The sequence below is a fragment of the Scardinius erythrophthalmus genome, assembly GCF_964197995.2.
Source record: "Scardinius erythrophthalmus genome assembly, chromosome: 7".
NCBI lineage: Eukaryota > Metazoa > Chordata > Actinopteri > Cypriniformes > Leuciscidae > Scardinius > Scardinius erythrophthalmus.
Genome location: NC_138227.1, coordinates 31,905,893 through 31,929,814, shown reverse-complemented (window position 1 = coordinate 31,929,814; position 23,922 = coordinate 31,905,893). Strand labels below are relative to the sequence as shown.

At 38.4% G+C, this 23,922-nt stretch overlaps 1 protein-coding gene across 1 annotated transcript in view; it reads left to right on the top strand.

The window, feature by feature from the left end:
* Nucleotides 1-1,340: 1,340 nt before the first annotated feature.
* The window catches only part of mtus2b (microtubule associated tumor suppressor candidate 2b), a gene marked incomplete at both ends in the record, with an annotated part of 42,934 nt that continues 20,352 nt past the window's right edge, over nt 1,341-23,922 (top strand). The window contains 6 exons of the mRNA XM_081370903.1: nt 1,341-3,236; nt 3,852-4,062; nt 5,215-5,460; nt 19,647-19,739; nt 21,406-21,504; nt 22,642-22,841. Coding sequence (XP_081227029.1) covers nt 1,341-3,236; nt 3,852-4,062; nt 5,215-5,460; nt 19,647-19,739; nt 21,406-21,504; nt 22,642-22,841 — 2,745 coding nt within the window. The remainder of the gene's footprint in view (nt 3,237-3,851; nt 4,063-5,214; nt 5,461-19,646; nt 19,740-21,405; nt 21,505-22,641; nt 22,842-23,922) is intronic.

Here is a 23,922-nt window from a genome sequence, read left to right as displayed (position 1 = left end):
TTTGACCGAAGCATTAGGTGTTGTGTTTTGCTAGGGAGTCTTTTCACCTTAAAAATCCTTTTAATAAAACAATACGCAGTGCGCTTTGTTCTTTTAATACAGCGCTGATCCTTTACATTGTCAGCTGATCTGAGAAGATGCCAGTGTTTGATCATGTTTTTACCTAGGAACTGACAAAGGAACAATGTTTTGGAGCAAACGTTTTTAGCCTTCATCTCTGAAAAATAATAGACTGTTGAGAATTGTGTTTGTTTAGGTCATTTTTAAAACATAATGCACAAAAAACAATAAAATGCAAGTGTACATTGACATTAAATTAAAGTACACCACATACATTTTTGAATGTGCAGATTATAAATTGACCATAATTATAATATTATTTCATTTTATTGGAAACATAAAGCGTTTCTGCACAAAGAGAGGCTTTGTGGGTCATAATTCTTAACATACTACTAATAAATCTGTTTATGGCTTTTACTCTTTTCCCCCCATTGACGGAAATTTCCGTCATTTATGAGACAACGCTTTCTCGCCATTGACTGAAATTTCCGGCTTTCCGGTGAAACACATTCTGAAAGAGTATCTCCTGATCAAAACACGGGTGAAGAAGCAGAAACAAGCGATAGCATATGTAAGCATGCATGCATATGTAAAATAACGTGATCATCAACATTAAACAGCATATAAATCAAAACTGCCTAATGTTACTGAATAAAATGTTGACCCAGGACGAGGTATAGGACTGTGCAAGCATTAGTTGATGCACTCGACCTACTCCATCTATGTTTTTATCATCATTCTGAATCCGATCCGGATGTAGTCTTTGACAAAAATGCTATATTCTCAACGTTTTGGTCAAAATTTTGCTTTTTTTTATGAAACGTACCCACATGCATTGCATTAAACTAGAATAAAACAGTTTTTGAGGCTCTATTCTGTTCTTTCTTCAGATATTCAGGAGGCCATACAATTTTGTGAAAATAATCAAAAATGCTGGCAGTGACTGCCAACTTAAAAAAAAAATGCTGGCAGGGAAATAGTTAAAAAAGAAATGATATTGAACATCAGCATACAGATTTTTTTTTTATTATTATTTCTTATTTGTAGTTCCGTTGCAAGTTTTATGTCAAGACATTTATAAATCTGTTATTTACCCCTCTTGACAGGTTGAAGACAAGCCGTGATGTCATCTACTCAAAACTAGTATCTCAAACAACAGTGTGAAAGATGCCAATACTTACTTTAGCTTTAAGTTTGAAAGCGGAGAGAGCTCCAGACCTCAAGGGAGGATCAACAAGACTCTACTTGAAAGCTTGAGAACACATGAGCCTTCAGGAAACATGAGTGTGAATGATGAACACAACAGACCCTTCGGGACCAGCAGTGAAGATGGCTGTAAGGAAATCAGGAACAACAACAACAACAGGGATGCTGAGGATTCGCTGGATGGAGATGCCAATGCTAATGAAATCCAAAAGGGAGATGGAGAAACAACTCTGGAGCCAATTGATGCCTTGTCCTCTGTGGTATCTCACACTGAGAAACAGGTGAAGATGACTATTCAGGCCACAGATTCCCCGTGTGATGACCCGGAGCTGGCTGAGTTTGAGATGCTGGAAAGTCAGGAAATAGAGGATGAGGAAAAGAACAATGTTCCTAAAGGTTACATGAAAGGGGTTCTATCCACCGATATGACAAAGACCGAAGCAAAATTTCTGAAGGATAGCAAAAGGTTTTCCCAGTTTACTTCAAAAGAGCAAGAGTCTACTGTTTGTCCTCAGTCCTCTAGCAAAGAAATGGTGACCATCATAGCCAGGACTGACTTTAGCTCTGAAAATGATGTTTTTGTTTCTTGCCTCTCCACAATGTCTAGTCTTGGAGGAAGTCTTGCTAGTGCTCTGGATAACGCCGGTCGAACCCACAGCTCTGATTCGTGGCATGCTCCCTCAGAGCCATACCGAACTCTCTCTGAGGACCTTTCCCTTGCCTCACAGTACTGTTTGACAATTTCAGATAAAACCCGGAGCTCCCTACATACTGAGGGCATGCATCATCAAGCAGGAAAAAGTACAACGCACATCGGCAGTGTCAATCTTAATCTTAACTCTACCGCCTTGCCTGAAGAACCTCATTTAGAAGCACAAGAAAACCAACTAGCTACAGACTTTGTAAAATCTGAGAGCTCAGGGCAGCTGACAAATGGCACGAGTGAATGTAGCATTGCAAGGATCACAAAGGTCCATAATGAATCAGGAAGTGCCAATCAGGACGATCTCAGAGAATCTGGAGGTCATGTAAAGGGGTACCATGCAAAAGACGAAAAGGCTCTAAATTTGAAAACAGTATTGACTGAGAAGAAATCTTGCCAACCTCTTGTCTCAGACAATATTCAGTCTACTTCACAAAACAGAAGGTCCTCCCATGATTCCACTGGTGATATAAAGAATAAACTCAAAAATCAGAATGAGGAATCTCCTGAAATTGCTTTTAAAACCTCGAAACTAACCTCAAAGGGTGCACCCGTCCACTCTGATTGCTCTGAACCCCAACCGTACAAGAAGCAACCATCTTTTGAAAAGACCCGAAGATCTAGTTCATCGAGTTTGGAAAGGCGAAAACCTTGGGGCAGCCCATCTCACTCTAAGACTCCTCCATCCCCGAAAACCACCTGTTCACCTCGGAAACAGCCACCTTCGTCACCAGCCAAATATACTAGCACAAGAGAAGCGAGTCAAGAGCGGAGTGAAACCTTACAGAGGGCAAATACTGGTTTGAGGCAACCAAGTAAAAGCCTTCTCAGTAGTAGTTGCAGTCTCCAAAAACCGGTCGTTCCTCAACAACCCACTAGAGCAGAGTCTGATTCTAAGTCTTCTCCACCTCTGAAGCCCAAAATTGTTCGGCCAAAAATCATAACCTATGTCCGCAAGAGCCCTCAAGCGAAACCAATGTCTGAAGGTCCCTATGAAGTATCGACACTACCGCCGAGACTTACACCATACAGTAGCTCACCAACCTCAAAAGAGCCCAAATCCGAGGGGTTCAGAGGTTTGCCAGTGCTCAGCTCCTCTAATATCGTTTATGACAAGTATCGCCAGGAGGTACAGAGGTCAGGGTACTACTCCCCTCCAGGACTGATGCCGTCTGGGATCAGGCCACCTAGCCACACTGTCCCCCATAAACTGGTGGGCAAATCGGAGAGTTTCCATGGAGAGCTGCCAGATCAATACTTGCATGAGGTGGGACTTCTCAGTCTATGGTTCACATTGTCAGTCCAAATCTGATTATTTCTGTATCTGATTGGAATCTGATCTAAATTATTGACTGTCCACACAGAGTATCGCAACTGTTCGGATCTGATTTGTGTGTCCCGTGCCGCTCCCTCGTTTTCCGGAATATCTACTTTGGTTTCTATTGCAATGGCGTTGCATTAGTAGGCAATACAAATGTTGTCTTATTTACATAATAAGCTACACATGACAAACCTAGGAGGCTGGTATGTGTGGCTTTATTCTGTGCTGTCGTCTCAGCCGGTATCAAATCTCAACATGTCTCCATTATATTGTAATTTTCTGCTCGATTGGCACTTTGCAACATCAAAACCTTGTTTATGCTGCAACGTTTTTTTGCTGTTCACACTTGCTAAATATTACTGGATTCCAATTGGATATGCACAAAAATCGGTTTGGACTGAGTCTGATCAAGGCTTTAGATGCTAACAGCATTACTAAACTCTAGATAAATGCGTTGTGCTTGTGAAAGCATGAGCAGTAAACATAATTAATTGATACTTTCAACTGCTTTCTTAAGTTTGTGATAACAAAGACATCAAAATATACTTCTTACTGTTCCAGGTTGGTAGAGCGGTTCAGCTAAATACCCATGATGCCGCTACTTCCGCTTTCCGCTTTCCCAGAGCCTTAAGGCCTCAGCTTGGTCTTGGAGCCGTCACCAGACAGCCTGCTACTAAGAACAGGACTGTATTACCAGGTCAAAGATCGGCATCACCCCTCAGTTATACCGCTCCAGCTGTTCATGCCTCAAGTAGTCACCAAGAACCCATAGGTCAGTAGGCACTAAAACCCTCAAAGTCATGTCCCTAGTTGTCAACTGACATTGTTCAGAATGTGATAAACAGTATTGATTTGTATTAGACATTTGCTTAAAATATAGCTCATAAAGCTAGACAGGAATATAAATGACTAACTTCACAGTTCTATGCTGCCAGTACACAGAATCAGACTTGTTTCTTATCACAATGCCCACAAACAAAAATTCCATCAGCTGAGGTTGTGAAGTGCAGTCATTGATTATTATAGGCCTTATCATTTCTCTTTGAAATGTAAAATTCATGACAGCAAGAACTGCTGAGATACCTTGACTTATTTTTGTTATATCTTCAAATATCTCTTTGGAGATTGAAAACTGTGACTTTGGGAAAACCTTTCGGAATTTAAATATCTCACTTTTATACAGTAGTTGGCTCTTTTAAACGGGATCTTAAATTTAGTTTCTCCTTAGTCTTCTGAAAGCAAATCAAGGAACTGGATTTTTGCCAGTCAGCTGAATATAAAACAGTGTCCTGGAAATCAAGGAAATTAATAAATCAGCCATTCTGAAAGTAAAAATGATTACTAAAATCATCGGATTTGTCAAATAAAAATTGTGTCACCATTAAAAACGGTACTTTTTTATTGGTTATATTATTGTTGAGCTGTTCCCATAAAAACTTCATTCATCAATCCATAACAACAGGTCTTTTATTAATTCTCAGTAAACATGGAGATCTTTAGAGGTGTTTTCTAAAGCAGTAGAAAGCCTATACCTCTCTAAATTACATTTATGCATTTACCTATATATTTTACCTAGTCTGCCATCATTTACTTACTTGTAGTTAATTTTTATATTTTCTCTGTCCAACTAAAAAAAAAGATGTTTTGCAGAATGGCCAAGCTGCTGCAAAGATTCACCTTGTTAAGTGCCAGAAAGTCAAAAAAATTATCAAAAAAGTATATTCCAAGTCTTTTGTGTAAGAAATTGTAAGGACTAGTGACATTTGTATACAATCTTTCCTCCTTCACTGGTATTTATTTAATCGCATTAAAATCAGGATTTAAACAAATTAGGTCAAGATTGTTTTCATTTTATTATTATAGATTGTAGACAGGGATACCGAGCCAAGTTATATATTAATGACCTAGTGATATTTGTTTGAAGGAACAAATCTAGAGGAACTAATGTTTGTCAACTGCTTTACAGTGGATCAGAAAAGACTAGCGTTGGGTGTGGCCCCCAAATTTATGCTCCCCAAACCGGGTCAATCTGGACTGCGTCCTCCCGGCTTCTCCCATCTTCCTCCTGCTCGACTGGCCGCCTTTGGCTTCGTCCGCAGTGCTAGCGTGTCTTCTGTGTCCAGCAACCAATCAAATGACAGCACACACAGCGACCCCTGCCGATCCAGCCGTGAGTTTTACATCTCTTCTTGTCATAAACCTGCTGTTTACACACTTCCCATTCTGGCGTATGCATATGTCTGACTGTTTTAACAGGTTTCTTAGCTGTTGCTAGTTGTGTTTGTTTATGTAGAGGTAGAGGTATACCTTCAAGCTCTTGTTAATGGTGTCTTGTAGTGGTGATTGTTAAGAGTGTCAGTCTAAATTCTCAAGTGTAAGGAAATGCTACAGCAGCCAATTCTTAGACCACATGCTCTAGTACTGGTATTGTGTTAGGATTAGTATAGGCCTTGTGGATTATCCAACTCTTCCTGTCATAAGCCTTCTTACTCGCAGATACAAAGTACAATCAATGGCTTCAACAACCTGCTTGTTGCACTGTATGCAAGATGATGCATCTCAGCTTAATGTATAGAGCAGTGTTTTTCAGTCTTTTAAAGTGCCCCTATCCTCTTTCATGTAATACCTTTCATGTAGTGTGCAATATAGCTGTTTGTTAATGCAAATGGTCTGCAAAGTTTTAAAGATCAAAGTGCTCAACAAATGGAGTTATTGTCTCTCAAAAGAAAGAACCCATTTTAAATCTGAAGTGAGTCGTCAGCAGTGTTGGGAACGTTACTTTAAAAAAGTAATTAGTTATATCACTACTTGTTCCAAAAAGTAACTGAGTTAGTAACTGAATTACTCTATAATAAAAGTAACTCGTTACCAGGGAAAGTAACTATTTGCGTTACTGTAAAAAAAAAAAAGTTGCTATATGTCAAAGAATTTGGAAACACTTTGCAGTTTGAATGTCCTGTATAAACACAATTACTGAGTATGTTTTTATGTTTTCACTGTTCGATCGCGTCCGCACCTCACACACACACGCACGCACGCACGCACACAAATGTAAACACTTTGCGACTTTTCGATCGTGCCCGCGCCTCTCTCCCTCTCTCTCACACACAAACAACACATTCCAGCATTCCAATCTTTACATTGCAGCCTGCTCCAGAACTTGCGTATCTAACAGTAGTTCCGCATTACATTAATTAATTTGCATGCAAGTTTTATTTGTTTTTATACCGTGTATTCTCCGTGTAAATGTAGGCTATGCACCGAACCGTGACGCCCGTACCGTTTCGGTTCAATACGAATGTACCGTTCCACCCCAAGTTCTTGCCTTTGACCTCAATGAATTTGAAATAGTATATCTTCACCTTGAAAATGCCAACTTTTCATCTCCTGACTCGCCATCTCTGCTGCTTCATCACATCTCTGTTTAGCTTGTGTGTGTGTGGCGCGTGTGCTGGCATGTGTGTAAAAACACTGGCTCTGATTGGCTACCATGAAACACATGACTCTGCCTTAGCCAATCATAATCGCTTACCTCGTTATTAACCCACCTCCTCACTAGCTGTGCGAGTGCGAGCCAGGGGTGCGTTCGGATTACACAGTTTATCAGAGAATGTCTAATAGAGTTTATTCAATCAATGCATAGTAACGCACCGCATTTAACGTCCAGTAATGTTAATGGCGTTGTAACGACGGGAAAAGTAATTAGTTAGATTACCCCGTTACTGAAAAAAAAAAGTCGTTACCTAACGCCGTTCTTTTAAATGGCGTTATTCCAAACACTGGTCGTCAGTAATTTCAGTCTTAATTTCTGCTCAAACCTACCTAGGATTGTAAAAAATTTGCATAATGCCAGCCTATGATCTTCATTGGCTGCCCGTGAAGAATGTCTACTTTGACCCTCAAACACTGTAGTTGTAGCTGAGGCCTGGAAGAGTTTGGTTTGTGTTGTACACATGTTGAGAAGGCACTGTTTTATGCGCTGCGAAAGCAAATCCACTTTTCAGCACATCAAAAGGATGAGGACTCAGGTTCTAATTGATATGGTAAAACTGACACCATCGTTACTGTTCGTATCACTGTGTGTACAAGTGCTGAGAAAGATCTGGAGCTGAAATTCAGATATGGTAAAGGGCAGTTTGGTTTCGACACAATGTAAGCAGTCGACCAATCACGACAGACTGGGCCATCTGACCAATCAGAGTAGAGTAGACCAATCACAACAGACAGAGTCATCTGACCAATCAGAGCAGAGTAGACCAATCAGAACAGACTGAGTCATCTGACCAATCAGAGCAGAGTAGACCAATCACAACAGACTGGGTCATCTGACCAATCAGAGCAGAGTAGACCAATCACAACAGACTGGGTCATCTGACCAATCAGAGCTGAGTAGACCAATCACAACAAACTGGGTCATCTGACCAATCAGAGCAGAGTAGACCAATCACAACAAACTGAGTCATCTGACCATTTAGAGCAGAGTAGACCAATCACAACAGACTGGGTCATCTGACCAATCAGAGCTGAGTAGACCAATCACAGCAGACTGGGTCATCTGACCAATCAGAGCAGAGTAGACCAATAACAACAGACTGGGTCATCTGACCAATCAGAGCTGAGTAGACCAATCACAGCAGACTGGGTCATCTGACCAATCAGAGCAGAGTAGACCAATCACAACAGACTGGGTCATCTGACCAATCAGAGCAGAGTAGACCAATCACAACAGACTGGGTCATCTGACCAATCAGAGAAGAGTAGACCAATCACAACAGACTGGGTCATCTGACCAATCAGAGCAGAGTAGACCAATCACTACAAACTGAGTCATCTGACCAATCAGAGCAGAGTAGACCAATCACAGCAGACTGACCAATCAGAGCAGAGTAGACCAATCACAACAGACTGGGTCATCTGACCAATCAGAGCAGAGTAGACCAATCACAGCAGACTGACCAATCAGAGCAGAGTAGACCAATCACAACAGACTGGGTCATCTGACCAATCAGAGCAGAGTAGACCAATCACAACAAACTGGGTCATCTGACCAATCAGAGCAGAGTAGACCAATCACAACAAACTGAGTCATCTGACCATTTAGAGCAGAGTAGACCAATCACAACAGACTGGGTCATCTGACCAATCAGAGCTGAGTAGACCAATCACAGCAGACTGGGTCATCTGACCAATCAGAGCAGAGTAGACCAATCACAACAGACTGGGTCATCTGACCAATCAGAGCAGAGTAGACCAATCACAACAAACTGAGTCATCTGACCAATCAGAGCAGAGTAGACCAATCACTACAAACTGAGTCATCTGACCAATCAGAGCAGAGTAGACCAATCACAGCAGAATGACCAATCAGAGCAGAGTAGACCAATCACAACAGACTGGGTCATCTGACCAATCAGAGCAGAGTAGACCAATCACAACAAACTGAGTCATCTGACCAATCAGAGCTGAGTAGACCAATCACAACAGACTGGGTCATCTGACCAATCAGAGCTGAGTAGACCAATCACAGCAGACTGGGTCATCTGACCAATCAGAGCAGAGTAGACCAATCAGAACAGACTGAGTCATCTGACCAATCTGAGCAGAGTAGACCAATCACAACAGACTGGGTCATCTGACCAATCAGAGAAGAGTAGACCAATCACAGCAGACTGGGTCATCTGACCATTTAGAGCAGAGTAGACCAATCAGAACAGACTGGGTCATCTGACCAATCAGAGCAGAGTAGACCAATCACAACAGACTGGGTCATCTGACCAATCAGAGCAGAGTAGACCAATCACAACAGACTGGGTCATCTGACCAATCAGAGAAGAGTAGACCAATCACAGCAGACTGGGTCATCTGACCATTTAGAGCAGAGTAGACCAATCAGAACAGACTGGGTCATCTGACCAATCAGAGCAGAGTAGACCAATCACAACAGACTGGGTCATCTGACCAATCAGAGCTGAGTAGACCAATCACAACAGACTGGGTCATCTGACCAATCAGAGCAGAGTAGACCAATCAGAACAGACTGGGCCACCTGACCAATCAGAGTAGAGTAGACCAATCACAACAAACTGAGTCATCTGACCATTTAGAGCAGAGTAGACCAATCAGAACAGACTGGGTCATCTGACCAATCAGAGCAGAGTAGACCAATCACAACAAACTGAGTCATCTGACCATTTAGAGCAGAGTAGACCAATCAGAACAGACTGGGTCATCTGACCAATCAGAGAAGAGTAGGCTCTCGGAACAGAGTAGTTTAGAGAGACTGAATCTTTATCGAACAGTTTCAGACACTGTGAGAAAAGAGGTGATGAGAAAATGAGTGTTTTTGACCTTGGATGCATGTAAATCTATTATAGGAGACTCCAAAACAAAATTAAGAGCATTTAAAGTAGCATAATAGGGGCAGTTTAAACTGGAATTTACTTAGCATGGAAGTCTAGTCATTCTGAAATATGATCTATGATTGAAGACCCTCAAATGTAATTTTACCATACAGTATTGAATGTGAAAATGTGATAAAGGTCTTTCTATTACTTGGAGTGCTCAGCGCATTTCCAGTGCGTTGGAGAAATATAGAGAACAGTGCGTGTTGTTTTATAATTGTGTTTACCTTTGATATTGTTTTGTGTGCTGTGGTGGCTGAGGAATGTGAAGGGAATATAATCAGTGTTTTATTGTTGTGAGGAAGAGAAGTGAGACAGAGCACCACTGCAGAAATCTGCCTCTGTCTGACGTCTTTGCACAAACTCGGCTCCTCGTAGAAATGCTATCATTAGTTATTTTGCTTACACTTCATTTAAGGGTGATGCTGGTATTGTGTAATTACACAAATAAGCACTGCGTAATATTAATTAACTACATGTACTTACTATAAGGTTATGGTTTGGATTTGGCTTAGGGTCAGTTACTGGTTATTATGCAGCATTTACTGTTATTACTATAGTATGCAACTATGACACCTTAAAATAAAATTTATATTTAATCTTTTGGCAGTTATCAGTTAAGATAATGGCAACTGCAATATTCTTAATATAAATGAATTAGTTTTATAGGTTTAAATCCCCTGGAACCGGCATTGTAATCATGTATTTAGATCAGATTCACTACACATGTAAACAAACATCCTCATTCTCGAGTAATTTAGATGAGATTTGAATGGTTTTGTTCATTCATACAGTGTGCCAGAGCGATGTTCTCGGGTGTTATGTGACAGAAATGAGAAGAGCTCTTACAGGAGGATTGCATGAGGAGCGAGAGAGTGAGATGAGAGTCATGGGTCGGACAAAAAAAAACGTTCTAGTGGTCAAAAGAGACGTGTCAGTCGACAAAAAGATCTCTAGAGAAACAGACATAGAAATACAATTGTTTATCCACGCATGACCTCTCAAATCTAAAAAAAAGAAATGACACATTTGACCACTATATGATGAGTCAATATGTTTTAATGTTGTCAGTCTATCTTTCAGAACAATGTGACTCAGATATATCATGAAAAATGAAATATCTAAGTCTACTTCCTTCTTCCCAAGTAACTGATTCCTTCTGGGTAAATCTGCATTAATATAAAAATAGTGGATGAAGGTTGTTTCATGCCTTGAGCATAAGCTTGCAAACTTCAAAGCATCATGTGCTGCATCCTTAATTGTCACGCAAGCCGCCATTTCCCAGTCATTTTCTCCACATTTTTCAGGAAACTACCAGATTTTTCAAATCATAACTTGAGCATTCAATTATAATATACATTTTTTATTTTGTAATTTTTTTCCCCTCCACAAGCAAGGTATTGACTAGTGACTACATCAGGATAGTTGATTTAAAAAATTGTTGATTATCATAAAATTCTATTTAAAGGTCCTAAGATGAAGAATTTGCAGCAATTGTCTTTTTTCTTGAAAAATGTTCACATAGATTCTCCCATTAGGTTAGCTGTCTGTAATACTTGATCCTGTCATATTTGTTAGGGTTCTGGTTTATTCTTGGTCTGGTGACAGAGCCCTGACACTCCTGTCTTGTGTTTGTGTGAGTTCGCTTGGGCGATACGCTCCTTCCTCCGCATGATTCGTTGTATGTTCAGAGCGTGATGTTTGGATCCCGGCACTTCTTTCTAGTTTGGTTTCAGGGTTTGGACATTCATGCTCCATGATTTGTCTCTGGTTGTGAGCGCACAGGTTGAGTGTTCATTCACTTGTCTTGTGTGTTTTTTAGAGTGCCTGGTCAATGTGTTTATTGGCCATGCGTTCTTGAGTTGTCGTGTTTTATGTAGCTCGCGGTTTGTGTCTATCATCTTCCACTGCTTTCATGTCTTGTTCTGTGTGGCAAGCGGCTCATCTTTTCCACCAGCCGCCTGCTTTCGTGTTGTCTTGCTTTGTGTGAGAGCTCTCATTGGCTCATGTTTTGTGTGGATACGTGGCTTTGTTTGTTTCTATGGTTATGTCCAGGCAGACTGTCCACACTGTTAATTGCAAGTGATCAAAGAAGATTTGTGTGTCCAGACATAACCAACCTATCTGCATGGGTTGCTGCTTAATGACATAGATGTACCCAAGTATGTGATGAGGCTTTCAAAATGGATGCAGGAAAAATGGAGATGCATCATCTCATGCTCCAAATAAGCGCCATGTCGAGTCGCGGTGCAGAACCATAGACAGTAAAAGAAATGGACACAGCGACCCCATTGGATTCAACGGAGAAAAGTGCAGTCAATCAGAAGCTCTCACTTCCTGATGACTGAGCGTACTGCGCAGACTCACACTGAGCTTGACGACGTAGATGTGACGTGAGCAACCCGTCTGTCTTCTAGTAGCTGTGCCAAGAGAAATCTGAATAATTCCCTTACGAAACTTGCAGAGACGGAGAGTGTGAGTGTGAGCAGGAGAAACTTTTGCTAAGTTTTCTGATTAATAATTTTGTCATTTTGCCTCCATGTCCCCCCAAATGCCCGCGAGCTTCTCCTCCTGTCCATACGGTAATTTCTCTACTGTGCGACAGAGAGTCGAGTGGTTATCACGCAATCGTTAGCCTTTTTTTACAAAAACTGCATCTACGGGGCCATAACGTAAGATACAAGGTAATGGAGCCTTTTATACATTTTCGTGTTTCTTTAGAAATAAATAATGGACAAATGGAGTCTTTAAACCTCAGATGTAAAGTTATTCGCTGTCAAAGTGACGCCAAAATGAATGGGAGTCAGTGAAATGCTAACAGCAGGTGAGGGTCTTCTAATCAATGGCGGTGTCTGGGGAAGCTTCAGTTTTTTCTGAAACATTACCCTCTTGTGCAGAACTCAGCGATGGAGGAGACTGGTATATATTGTGATGTTCCTAACGGCCGAAATCTTTGGACATGACGTTTGAATACTGCATGTATGAAAACATCCGCCATTTCTGTCACCGGTTTTGACGCTATTGTTGCGTGTCGCATTAAGAGTGAGGCTAAATACAACTCAAAGTCTGGCTCGGACAGCTACTTTTATGAATCGGACATCGCTAGCTCTAATTCTTAGCATCTGACAGAAAACACAAGGCATGTGACTTGACTGACTCCTGCACCAGCTGAGCAAATGCTAATGTATACACGCTGTGTATAAAAAAAGTTGCTGCCTTAAATTTTTAAGTACAATCAACTTGGATGTCTAAGTCATTTCAACTTAAATTACATTAAACTGACCTAAAAAAAACCTAGTTGAATCTTGTAGAACATTTTGATGAGTTAAAGTGATGTAAAAACATATGTTGTCATAACTTATTGATCATATAATTTTTACAGGGCAGTAGGTTTTTTCAAGGTATTATAGGCCTCGTTGGTATTTCCTTTTCAAACAGGAAGTCGAGGCAGGACATGTTATAGGGCTTGTCTTTAAAGTCGGCATGAAACAGAAGTTGCGATAGTCTTTTCTTTCCTATTTTGATGAATATTTGAGAGAAACAGCTTTTGGAACAAGAACAAATGTAGGGCGGGACTTGATATTGTCCATGGGGAATTGATTGGATAGTTGGGATTTGCTATTGGTGGATCTCATGTGAGTGACAGGTTGCCCCGCCCTCATGCCAGTAAACACATCATCAGAGAAGAGATGAGCTGCAAGAGGATGAATAAAAAAAGAGATGTAAACGGATAAATAACTCTATAAAAAACATTATCAATTGTGATTTCATGGCGACTGAAAGGCTTGAGTGTCCTCTTATTCATTTATAGCCTGTATTCACTGCAGTCATTCCCTGAAGACTGCAGATAAATGCTGAGTCTAGCAAACAGTGTTTCTAAACTGCTGAGTCATGTATGTGTTCTCTGTCTCTCTCTCGCTCTCTCTCTCTCTCTCTCTCTCTCTCTCTCTCTCTCTCTCTCTCTCTCTCTCTCTCTCTCTCTCTCTCTCTCTCACTCTCTCTCTCTCTCTCTCTCTGGGTTTTAGAGTTGTACTGTAAGTACAGTGTGTTTTGAAACCACACCCTTGTTTAGCATCCCGTCATGACATCAGCAGACGTCCTGACATGTCTGATGCTATAGTGGGGACACATTTGTCTCTCGGCTCGGACAGCTGAGGGGTCAACAGTGGCGCCTTCCCTTCCCAATTTTATGTCTCCTCTTAAAAACCCAAAGACTCGTCTGCTTGTTATTTAAATCCGGAGACTTGTATGTGCATGCGGCATTTTTGTTCGATGCCGTGCTCGGGATATAAAATATAATGGGCAGCTGTCGACCCCTGCCGAGTGTCCACATCTAGGCCTGTGTCCCCACTTTCACTCTTGTTTCCTCTCTGGGAAAGTGTGTTAAAAAGGAGTCAGGCTGCTATGACTTTTAGGGTTTTAAGTCCTCCCGTTAAGTCTTCATAATGCAGCATAATTTGTAATCTTCAGGATTTGCTGTAAGTCTGAGTTTTTTTTGCGACTCAGTGGAGTTTTAAAATCAGATTAACTTTCTGAAAGCGGATGATGTTCTTTGCCATCTCAAGTCTGGACCTTGGATGCGTTTCCTTTACTGACGGACGAATTTGCCGCACAAAATGTTTTCATTACTGGGGTATTTTGTACCCCTTTTTACTTTTGTTTTAAAAAGAGACACTGAAAAGCAAGACCTGCACCCATGTAAGTGTTGTTTGTGATTTATTCATGTCACATACATTATTCATAAGAGTCCATTTGCCTGATTGGGGGGAATAAAAACATGTTGTCAATGATTTATTAATATTTTAATTATTATTTTAAATTTTTGATTATTATTAATGTTGTTGTTAAAATTTCTAACTTTAATTAAGGCCATTCCATGCCATATTTTACTGAAAACTCACTATAGAAATGTTTAAGTTTTAATTTCCATAATTTTTCCAGGTGTGGACATTTTTTCTAACATCAGTTAGATTTGTAGTTCAAGGATACGTTCACATGTTTTCACCCAGCTTTTTATTGTTACAGTGTAATTTAACAATGCAAACTACCAAAAAAAACTATGCATTTTGCATCATCCGGTGAACTTTTGCTGACAAATAAACAGTGTTGGGAAGTAACTGATTACATGTAATCTGGATTATGTAATCAGATTCCAAAAATGTACTTGTATTTAGATTATATTACATTTTAAAATACTCGTAATCAGACTTCAGTTACTTTTTTATTGATAGCATGATTACATGTTATTTTCACAATGGCAGTAAATCAACTGATTTTCCCTACTACTTCTTTTTACTCTTTTAAATTTCCCTTTGTAAAAAAAAGCATATCACGTATACATTCAGAAAGTCCTCTAGTTTTGTGTAATCGCTCACACAGACCGGCCATAGTCATGTGACTTTCACTGAAATCTGAGACACACAGCATTGGATCACTGCATTTACAGAAATCATTTCATTTTTAAAAAGTGTTTTCTCTACATTGAAACATTGTTTATTGAATCAGCTCCTGATGAACACCTTAATTATTATTCGAATTATCATTCAGTAAGTCATTTATTGCTACAGTATGCTTTTGTCTTTCAAACACATTTTTATTTGTTATTTTTAAATTATTTTATTTTTATTAAAAATTGTATATGATTTATTTAATTATTAGCTTTTCATTAAACTCACAACCCTCTGCAGTTCCTTCACATATGTGTGTGTGTGTGTGTGTGTTAGGGCTGACTTCTAATAGTCGAGGATTCGATGATTCGATTCGGAGAGGTCTGATTCGACTATGAACCTCATAGTCGAATACATGGGCGTCAGTTTGGTTTGAAATGTGCTGGGGACAGAGACGCATTCACATTTTCAGCAGGGCTGCGGAGCGGCTGTGAGTTGACTCCACACGGTTCTCATGTGCGTTAAAAAGCTGACTCCACACGGTTCTCATGTGCGTTAAAAAGCTTTACGTTGTTTAATGTACCTAAACAACGATTACCAAATTTCCCTCTCATATTGCTCCTCATAACCACTGAAAATGGTCAAAAAATTGAACCCAGAGTCCAATTATTATGGACGTTATCTGATATTAAGCGTTTCTGCTTCACATTTTCAGCAGGGCAGGAGCGGCTGTGAGTTGACTCCACGCGGTTCTCATGGGCGTGAAAAAGCTTTACGTGGTTTAATGTACCTAAACAACCATCACCAAATTTCTCTCTCATATTGCTCCTCATGTTTATGAAATGTTATGATATATGTGTGATATATATGTGTTTTTTAGCTCTTTTGTTTGAAATGGGAAAAATCTAGCTGCTATCTAAAAAAAAAAAGAAAAAAAAAAAGGTTCGACTATCAGTCGACTACGGCAAAATCTAACGAATCAGATTCGACTATGAAAATCCTTAGTCGAAAACAGCCCTAGTGTGTGTGTGTATATATATATATATATATATATATATATATATATATATATATATACATATATATATATATATATATATATATATATATATATATATATATATATATATATATATATGGTACAATATTATCCTGTTCAAAACAATGTGATAAACGAGTTAGGTCAAAAGTAATCTAAACGTAATCTAAACGTAATCCAAATAAGTACTCCAATTGTGTGTGTAAGATCGAACTTCCGCACTTTTGTATTCAAAACTGCATTGTGGGTGTTGAATTTTTGGCATCACAGCCATTTTACTCTGTTTAGCACCGATTAAAGTTGTTCGTGTTTATTAAACAGCCCATCTTGACAGCGGTGAATTCCCCCTTTGTTCAAAACAATATTTGAGGGCCCCTCACCCCATATAAGATATTTTCAGCATTGCTATAATTAATGCAAAGCTTCCTGTTGTTTTTTTCTTGTTAAATGAATTCGCCACGATTAATTTTGTAATTCTAAAAGTTTATCTAGAAGAAATTCTAGAAGACAGTCTCAAGTCACATAAATAAATGTGCATCAGATATACTGTACATGTACTTGTAAGGCGTCAGACAGTGAAACCTTTAATGCTTCATCATAAATAATGCACACGTCCTGCTGTCGTGTGTTCTCTGACAACACCTCATGCCATTTGCCAGCCGACGTCTTCCATCTCCTGCTGATATGGACTCAATCATTCTTGTGACAGCATATCTTTAGCATTTTAGCATCAGCATCATGTGTTTTTTATACACACTTTCTCTCTCGCTTTTATCCTTGGAACTCAGATTGTATTCCCAGAACTTCTGGCAAGATTTTCTCAAAGTTATGAACAAACGTTCTTCCAGGAACATTAATTAAATGTTTGATCGAAATTGTCTGGTCTTTTAATGTTCTCAAAATGTTACCACAAAAACGAATGCACCGATACTAAATTTCTCAGCCGATCATGATTATTAAGAATATCTGCCGATACACATATTTTGATTTTAAAAGAAAGAATCTTCCAACTAATGCTGCAGACTATACAGGGAACCCTCTCACTGGGTACATTGCTATAATATTAAAGGTTAAAATTAACAACAGAACCCAAATTATTATATTTAACTGCTATTTATTTTCAGATATAATAATTACATTCAACTGAAATGGTTGCATACAGCTCATAGTTTTCATAAACCCTGGTCTTCATGACAGATTTATTCCAAAATACATATCATTAACAATAAACAAGCTTCTTTCCAAAGAAAGTGTTTTATAGCTGTATAAGTAACACACTTACATTGAATTGAACATAGGATAACTTACCTGAGGTAAGTTAAATTCAACATTAAAGTGTTCACAAGCTTTTTTTATTGACGTCTTTCCGCGGTTGAAACAGATAGAGCGATTATGTTACATTTTGGTTAGTTGTACTTTATCTTTCAACATACCTTCTGATGTTCATGCATATTTTTTCGCGCTGTATCTTGTATTAAATTGAAAGAAAAGACAATTTAGAGCTTGCTTTAAAGGGATTAAAATAAAAAACTAGTCAAAATTAAAAATTCTGCCATCATTTACTCACCCTCAAGTTGTTCCAAACCTGTGAATCTGCGAAACACAAAATAAGCTATTTTGAAGAATGGTGGTAATCAAACAGTTGACAGCATATTATGGAAGTGTCAACTGTCTAATTACCACCATTCTTCAAAATAGCTTATTTTGTGTTCAATAGAAAGAAACTCATACAGGTTTGGAAGAACTTGAGGGTGAGTAAATGATGACAGAATTTTCATTTTTGGGTGAACTATCCCTTTAACGTCACTATATTTTTAACTGTTAAATGCGTTATTGTCACGTTAACTTTCCCTACATTCAACTCAAGACATTTTCGTCACACAGTATTGCAGTGTGGCACATTTGTCCACCCCCTTTTTCATTGACATGATATAATTCGCCCTGATCAACAGCAGTCTACCAATGGCCAAAAGTGAAAATAATTGCTTTTATCAGCCGATACGATTATTGGCCGACACATCGGTCCATTTATTTCTGAAACAACATTTTTTTTCTGAAACGGTTTAGTTTGAGGATCGCATAACAAATGTTATAAATGTTACTGGAATGTTTTCTAAGTAAAATTCCCATAATCTATTCCTTTTGCATAAGAAACCAATATTTTTAAAACATTAAAAAATGGACGCTTTGAACATTCAGAGAACCTTTACAGATAGCGTTCTCATAACGTAATAAGAATGTTAGCAAAACGTTCTTAGAACATGTTTTTGTTAGCTGGGTTGCTCATGTGTTAATTGTAATACAGGGTCTCAAGGTTTTGCACGCGTCAAAAGGACATAGTTGGCTGTTGAATCGCATACACCATGAATGCTGCATTTTTGAGTTAGTAACATTACGATTAGACCATGCATTCACAACAACAACTGTATTATGAATAGTTAAACCCTTGAAAACGTAACACTCGACTTTATTGATCTCGAACAGTGTCGCATTAATCATTAATCCTTGCAGCCTCTTTGCGGTGACTTGTTCAGGTTGTAGCGCGTGTGAGTGTGAAGGAGGATGTGTCAGCGTTTTTGAGACCTGGCTAAAAAATCCATTATAAATCTGAGAGGAGGAAGGTGAAGACAACACGTCTGCGGTGTCAGCAGAACACGCCACATAACTCTGGACACCGGCATGAGTTTGCAACTCAGGGCCCTAGGAAAATGTTTAAAGAGATAGTTCAACAAATCTGTTATATTTTACTCAACTTCATGTTGTCCTGAACTCATATGACTTCACTGAGTGGGAAAGAACAGCGTGAACTTTCTGGTTAGTAAAGATATGAGGGTGAGGAAAAGATAGCAGTCTTTATTCTTGGATGAATTATGGATGCTGTTGAGAGACTGCTGGCTAAAAACGTTTTGTGGCGGTACTATGGTACAGTTATGGTATCAGTTATTTTCATAATATTACTGTATTTTTTGATCAAGTAATGCAGCCTTGAGCATAAGAGACATGCATTTTTCCAATCCCAAACTTTTGATGTTTCCTTTTATATATATATATATATATATATATATAAATGCAAAGGCATTCTGATGTATATCCAGGAAGCGCTGTGATGTTTAAACTACGTCAACAGCGTAGGAGAATGATGTTTTGGGGGTTTACGTCATTAACATTACAGTTGAGCCACTGGAGTCACATGGACTATTTTAACAATGTATTTACTACCTTTCTGGGCCTTGAAAGTTGCAATGACGTTGCTGCCTATGTAGGGTCAGAAACCACTCAGATTTAATCAAAAATATCTTCGTTTGTGTTCCGAAGATGAACAAAGGTCTCACGGGTTTGGAATGACATGAGGGTGAATAATTAATGACAGCAATGTCATTTTTGGGTGAAATATGTCTTTAAAGGATTTCCATGAAACCATGAATGCCAATAAATAACCTTTTTAAGAGTGTATAGAAATGTTCAGTGGTAGTGTAAGTGCAGAACAACAGGATATTTTCTTCAAAGCTTCTTCTTTGGTTCTCCACAGGTCCACACAGCGGCAGTGATGAAAGCAGGACTCATAACCCCCCGCCCCCCAGCCGCCGCTCTCTGCACACGCCCCCTCGCGCATCACCCGTGGGTAAGTCGCGCCACAGCCAGCTCCTGAGCGTAGTGATATGTGTTATAGTTATCACAGATTCATTTGTCTGATGCTTTTGCCACCAAATGTAACCTGACCCATGTTGTGTCACGCAGCAGTCACATGACCCTGTGTGAAGAGGTGTGTCACAAGCTGTTTCCATCTGCCTCTATGTGTTAAAGAGTCACTGAAGTAGAAGCCTGTCGATAGCTGAAGACATCATTAGAATAATAATAACAGAATAATATTCTCACTCTTATAGAGAACTGAGCAAACCTAGTAATTATGGACAAAATCAGTTCATGGCTTATAAAGAGGGAGATTCGTTCGCTCTAATGGAGAACAAATCTCACGAAGCAATAATAGCGATGAGCTTTATTTAAAAATACACTATTAAACCCTCCCAGAAGAGGGTTTATCTTTTTTTCTTTTTTTAAATCCATAGTTTTTAGTACGAAAATAAAACTTTGGAAACATTTTAAGACTGTCAAAATACACATCTTTTTTTTTTTTTTTTAGATCTTTTAAATAAAAAATGTATGAGATATAATTACCATTTATACATGAAATTATACTGATTAATTTTTTTAAATTCCCATAAATGTTCAATCCATCTAATGATATATACAAATAAAATGTATCAGAAATATTGATAAAAATAAATATTTTCTTGCATCACAATGGTTTTTGCTGTAGTTCTAGTAACATTTTCAATTGCCTTGTTTTTTTATTAATAAAAAGGGGGTAAGTTAAGTACTAGCATGGTAAAAACATAGATTCAAAACTTTAAAAATGTTTACATTTATTTATTAATGAGAAGTTATTGATCAGATACAATTTGGTTTTAGCTGAAAAATATTAAGTTATGAAAGCTTTTTAAAGCTTGTGCAAAAGGTGTAAAGCATTATTAGAGGGTTAAGCTGAATGATAAAGTTCATCAAATGTGTATATAAGCTCTTTTAAAGTAAACTACTTTATTTATTGTAAATTATTGTTTTATATATATATATATATATATATATATATATATATATATATATATATATATATATATAAAGAATATATTTGACCAAAAATACAGTAAGACCAGTAATATTGTGAGATATTATTACTATTTACTAATATTCTATGTGAATATATTTTAAAAATGTAATTTATTCCTGTGATCAAAGCTGAATTTTCAGTATCATTACTCCAGAATGAAATAATTCTAATATGATGATTTGATGCTCAAGAAACATTTATTATTATCAATATCGAAACAGTTGTGTTGCTTATTTTCTTACTTTTTTTCAGGATTTTTTGATGAAGTTCAAAATAAAAGCATTAAATTAAATCTTTTGCAACATTATAAATGTTTTTACTGTCACTTCTGATCAATTCAGCAGTGTTCTTGCTGAATAATATATTACAAATATATATAATATAACATGTTCTCCAGTATTCAGAGTTGATTTAGATGTTTTTTTATACACATATAAATATTCTTGAAGGGCCCTTTAGTGGCTGAAGTATGCATTGCACCACAGCTGATCACTGCAGTCACAGTATGAGAGAAACATTAGTGGGCTGAGGGCTCCAGCTAGTGGACACTTTCAGCACTTACTTTATCCTTATGTAAAGCTACTGTATCATATAATAAATGCGCTCTTTGTTTCTACTACAGCCTCTAGAAAGGAGTTTCAAAGGGATGGAGAAATCAGCCGTCCCATTGTGTCGTCCCCGAAGAGGTTTGCAGTGGTCTGTCCCAAGCCTCAGTCCCCCGGTGAGTGTCCTGTGACCGTGTGAGGTCTATTTCTTCCGCTCGCCCCTCCCAGTCATTTCACATCCCTCATTAACCAGCTACTAGTGGTTGTCATAGCAACACTGTGAAGACTAAAGACTTCCATTAGGAAACCGGCGAGTAATTCCCTCACTAATGCTTTCAGACTAATGGAGGAAAAATTGACATCACAGGTCTTAAAATAAGATCATTTTACGTTTTGCTCAGTTTTTTAATAATTCTGTTGAAATACACAATAAATGGAACATACCAATACATAATGTCAGTTTGGATGATTGGATGATCCATTGTTTGGGATTGGTAAAAACAATTGTTTGACCAATTGATACAGTGAAAACAGTAATAGTGTGGAATATAATTACAATTTAATTTTTGTTTAAATATACAGTCAAACCAAAATTAATTCAGACACCTTCAATATTTCTCACATTATCAGTTTATTCGCTATAGTTTAGAAAATGGTAATAAAATACGACAAGAACTCAAGAGTTATCAAATCAGTTGATATTTCACTGGTCTCACAAATGAATTAGGTTGAATAGCTGTCATCTGTTAAATTTAAGTGCACAATTAGATAATACCAATTTAGGTAAACCAACTAGCAAGCAATGCTTATTTTTTTCAGTCTGTGGTGTAAAAAGGTTGCATTAGCAATTAAAGAAAAAACACTTAAGCAAAACATGGTCAGGTCAAAGTGTCTGAATAATTTTTGGTCCCAAATTTGTATAAATTTTACTGGGAGTCCACTGTATGAAGAATTTTTGGGTAAAATATGTCACAGTTTACTTTATTTTGCTATCCTCACTTACATAAATGAACTATAAAGTCCTGCACCCACTAGTAAAAAAATATCAAAAATGATATCTGGTGTCTGAATAACTGTATGTTAAAATGTAAATAAACTCATACAGGTTTTGAACAACCAGAGGGTGAGTAAATGATAGCAGAATTTTCATAGGGTGAACTATCCCTTTAAAGGTTTTTTTTTTCTTTTGGTGTTGGATGCATGTAAACCTAATGCAGGAGACCTCCAAAACAAAATTAGGAACCTCATTCTCGTACTAACTAGTTTTTATTTATTTATTTATTTATTTTTTCATATTTCTTCATATCTCCCAGTGCGTCAGAAGTCATGTGTGGCCCGTCTGGGCGGGCGTTCAGACGGCGTGGATGCCGAGCGGGAGAAGTTGATAATGCAGAGACTGAAAGAGAGATGTGAAGATCAGGCCCGGCAGCTGATCATCCTGCAGGAGGAGCTCAGGAAGTCTTCACGATGCCTGGATGTGTTCACCATCAGCACACAACACTTCTGCCAGAAGGTGACGCTCTCAGAGTCTTCATATGACACCACTGTGACTAACTTAATAGTTAATACTGTGATGGTACCACAAGGGTTGCAGGTTCAATCCCAAATAGGGATTACCCAGAATCCAAAGTTTGCGATGATGTAAATGAACTGCTGAAAAGTTGTTCTAAAAGTGTTTGGAAGAATCAATTTGTGGAAACGAGGCAGTCAGAGAAGGCCAGTTTTGATCAAGTGTTGTGTTCAAGAGTCCAGGGGGTCAAAGGGAAACACCTTAAATGAGAACTCCGGTCAATTTTAACATTGAGCTCATTTTTTTGTACATTTGGAGTGCTGTCAATACAGAGAACAACGACAAAAAACGGTGTTGCCTACACCGTGTTATCCTATTTTTAAAATTTGCACCCTGTTGACTTCAATGGGGCAAGTACTAAACCTGCTTTTAGCCTCTTAACATCCTTGATGTGTCATTACAAGTGCACAGAAAATGTGAGTGATTCCTTTAGAGTTAACACGAGTGAATCTGACTGCAGTAGATGTGAAAGATATTAATAAAAATGATGTTTATTCAGCCAGCGTACATACCTGTATTTATTTCCTGTTTTCGGTCGAAGTCCACAGTAATCGATTGTCGAGTTCACACGCATAGGTTTAGTACCTATGATCACGCGTGTGAACTCGACAATCGACTACTGTGGACTTCGACCGAAAACAGGATGTAAATACAGTTAGGAAAATCAACCATGGTTTTGGGATTGATTACTGTTTGTATTACTAGTTTTCACAAAAAAAATCATGATTAAATGGTGTACAACATAAAATGTGCAAGAAAATAAAAAAAAACAACTCCGAAAACGTCCTGTGAAATCCGTCCTGCACGATCCTCTTGTTCGTTAACATTCTTAAGTCTGAATCAGGCTTGAATTGGTTTGAAATTGACGCCATCCTTAATATTTACATCTGAGTAGAGCTTGCGGTTATGGAGGGGCGGGACATTTCCCGAACACACTCTAAGCGCTGCCAATCACAACACACTGGGCCAGCTACCCAATCACAGCACATTTCGGAAGGAGGGGCTTCATTGAAAACAACGCATT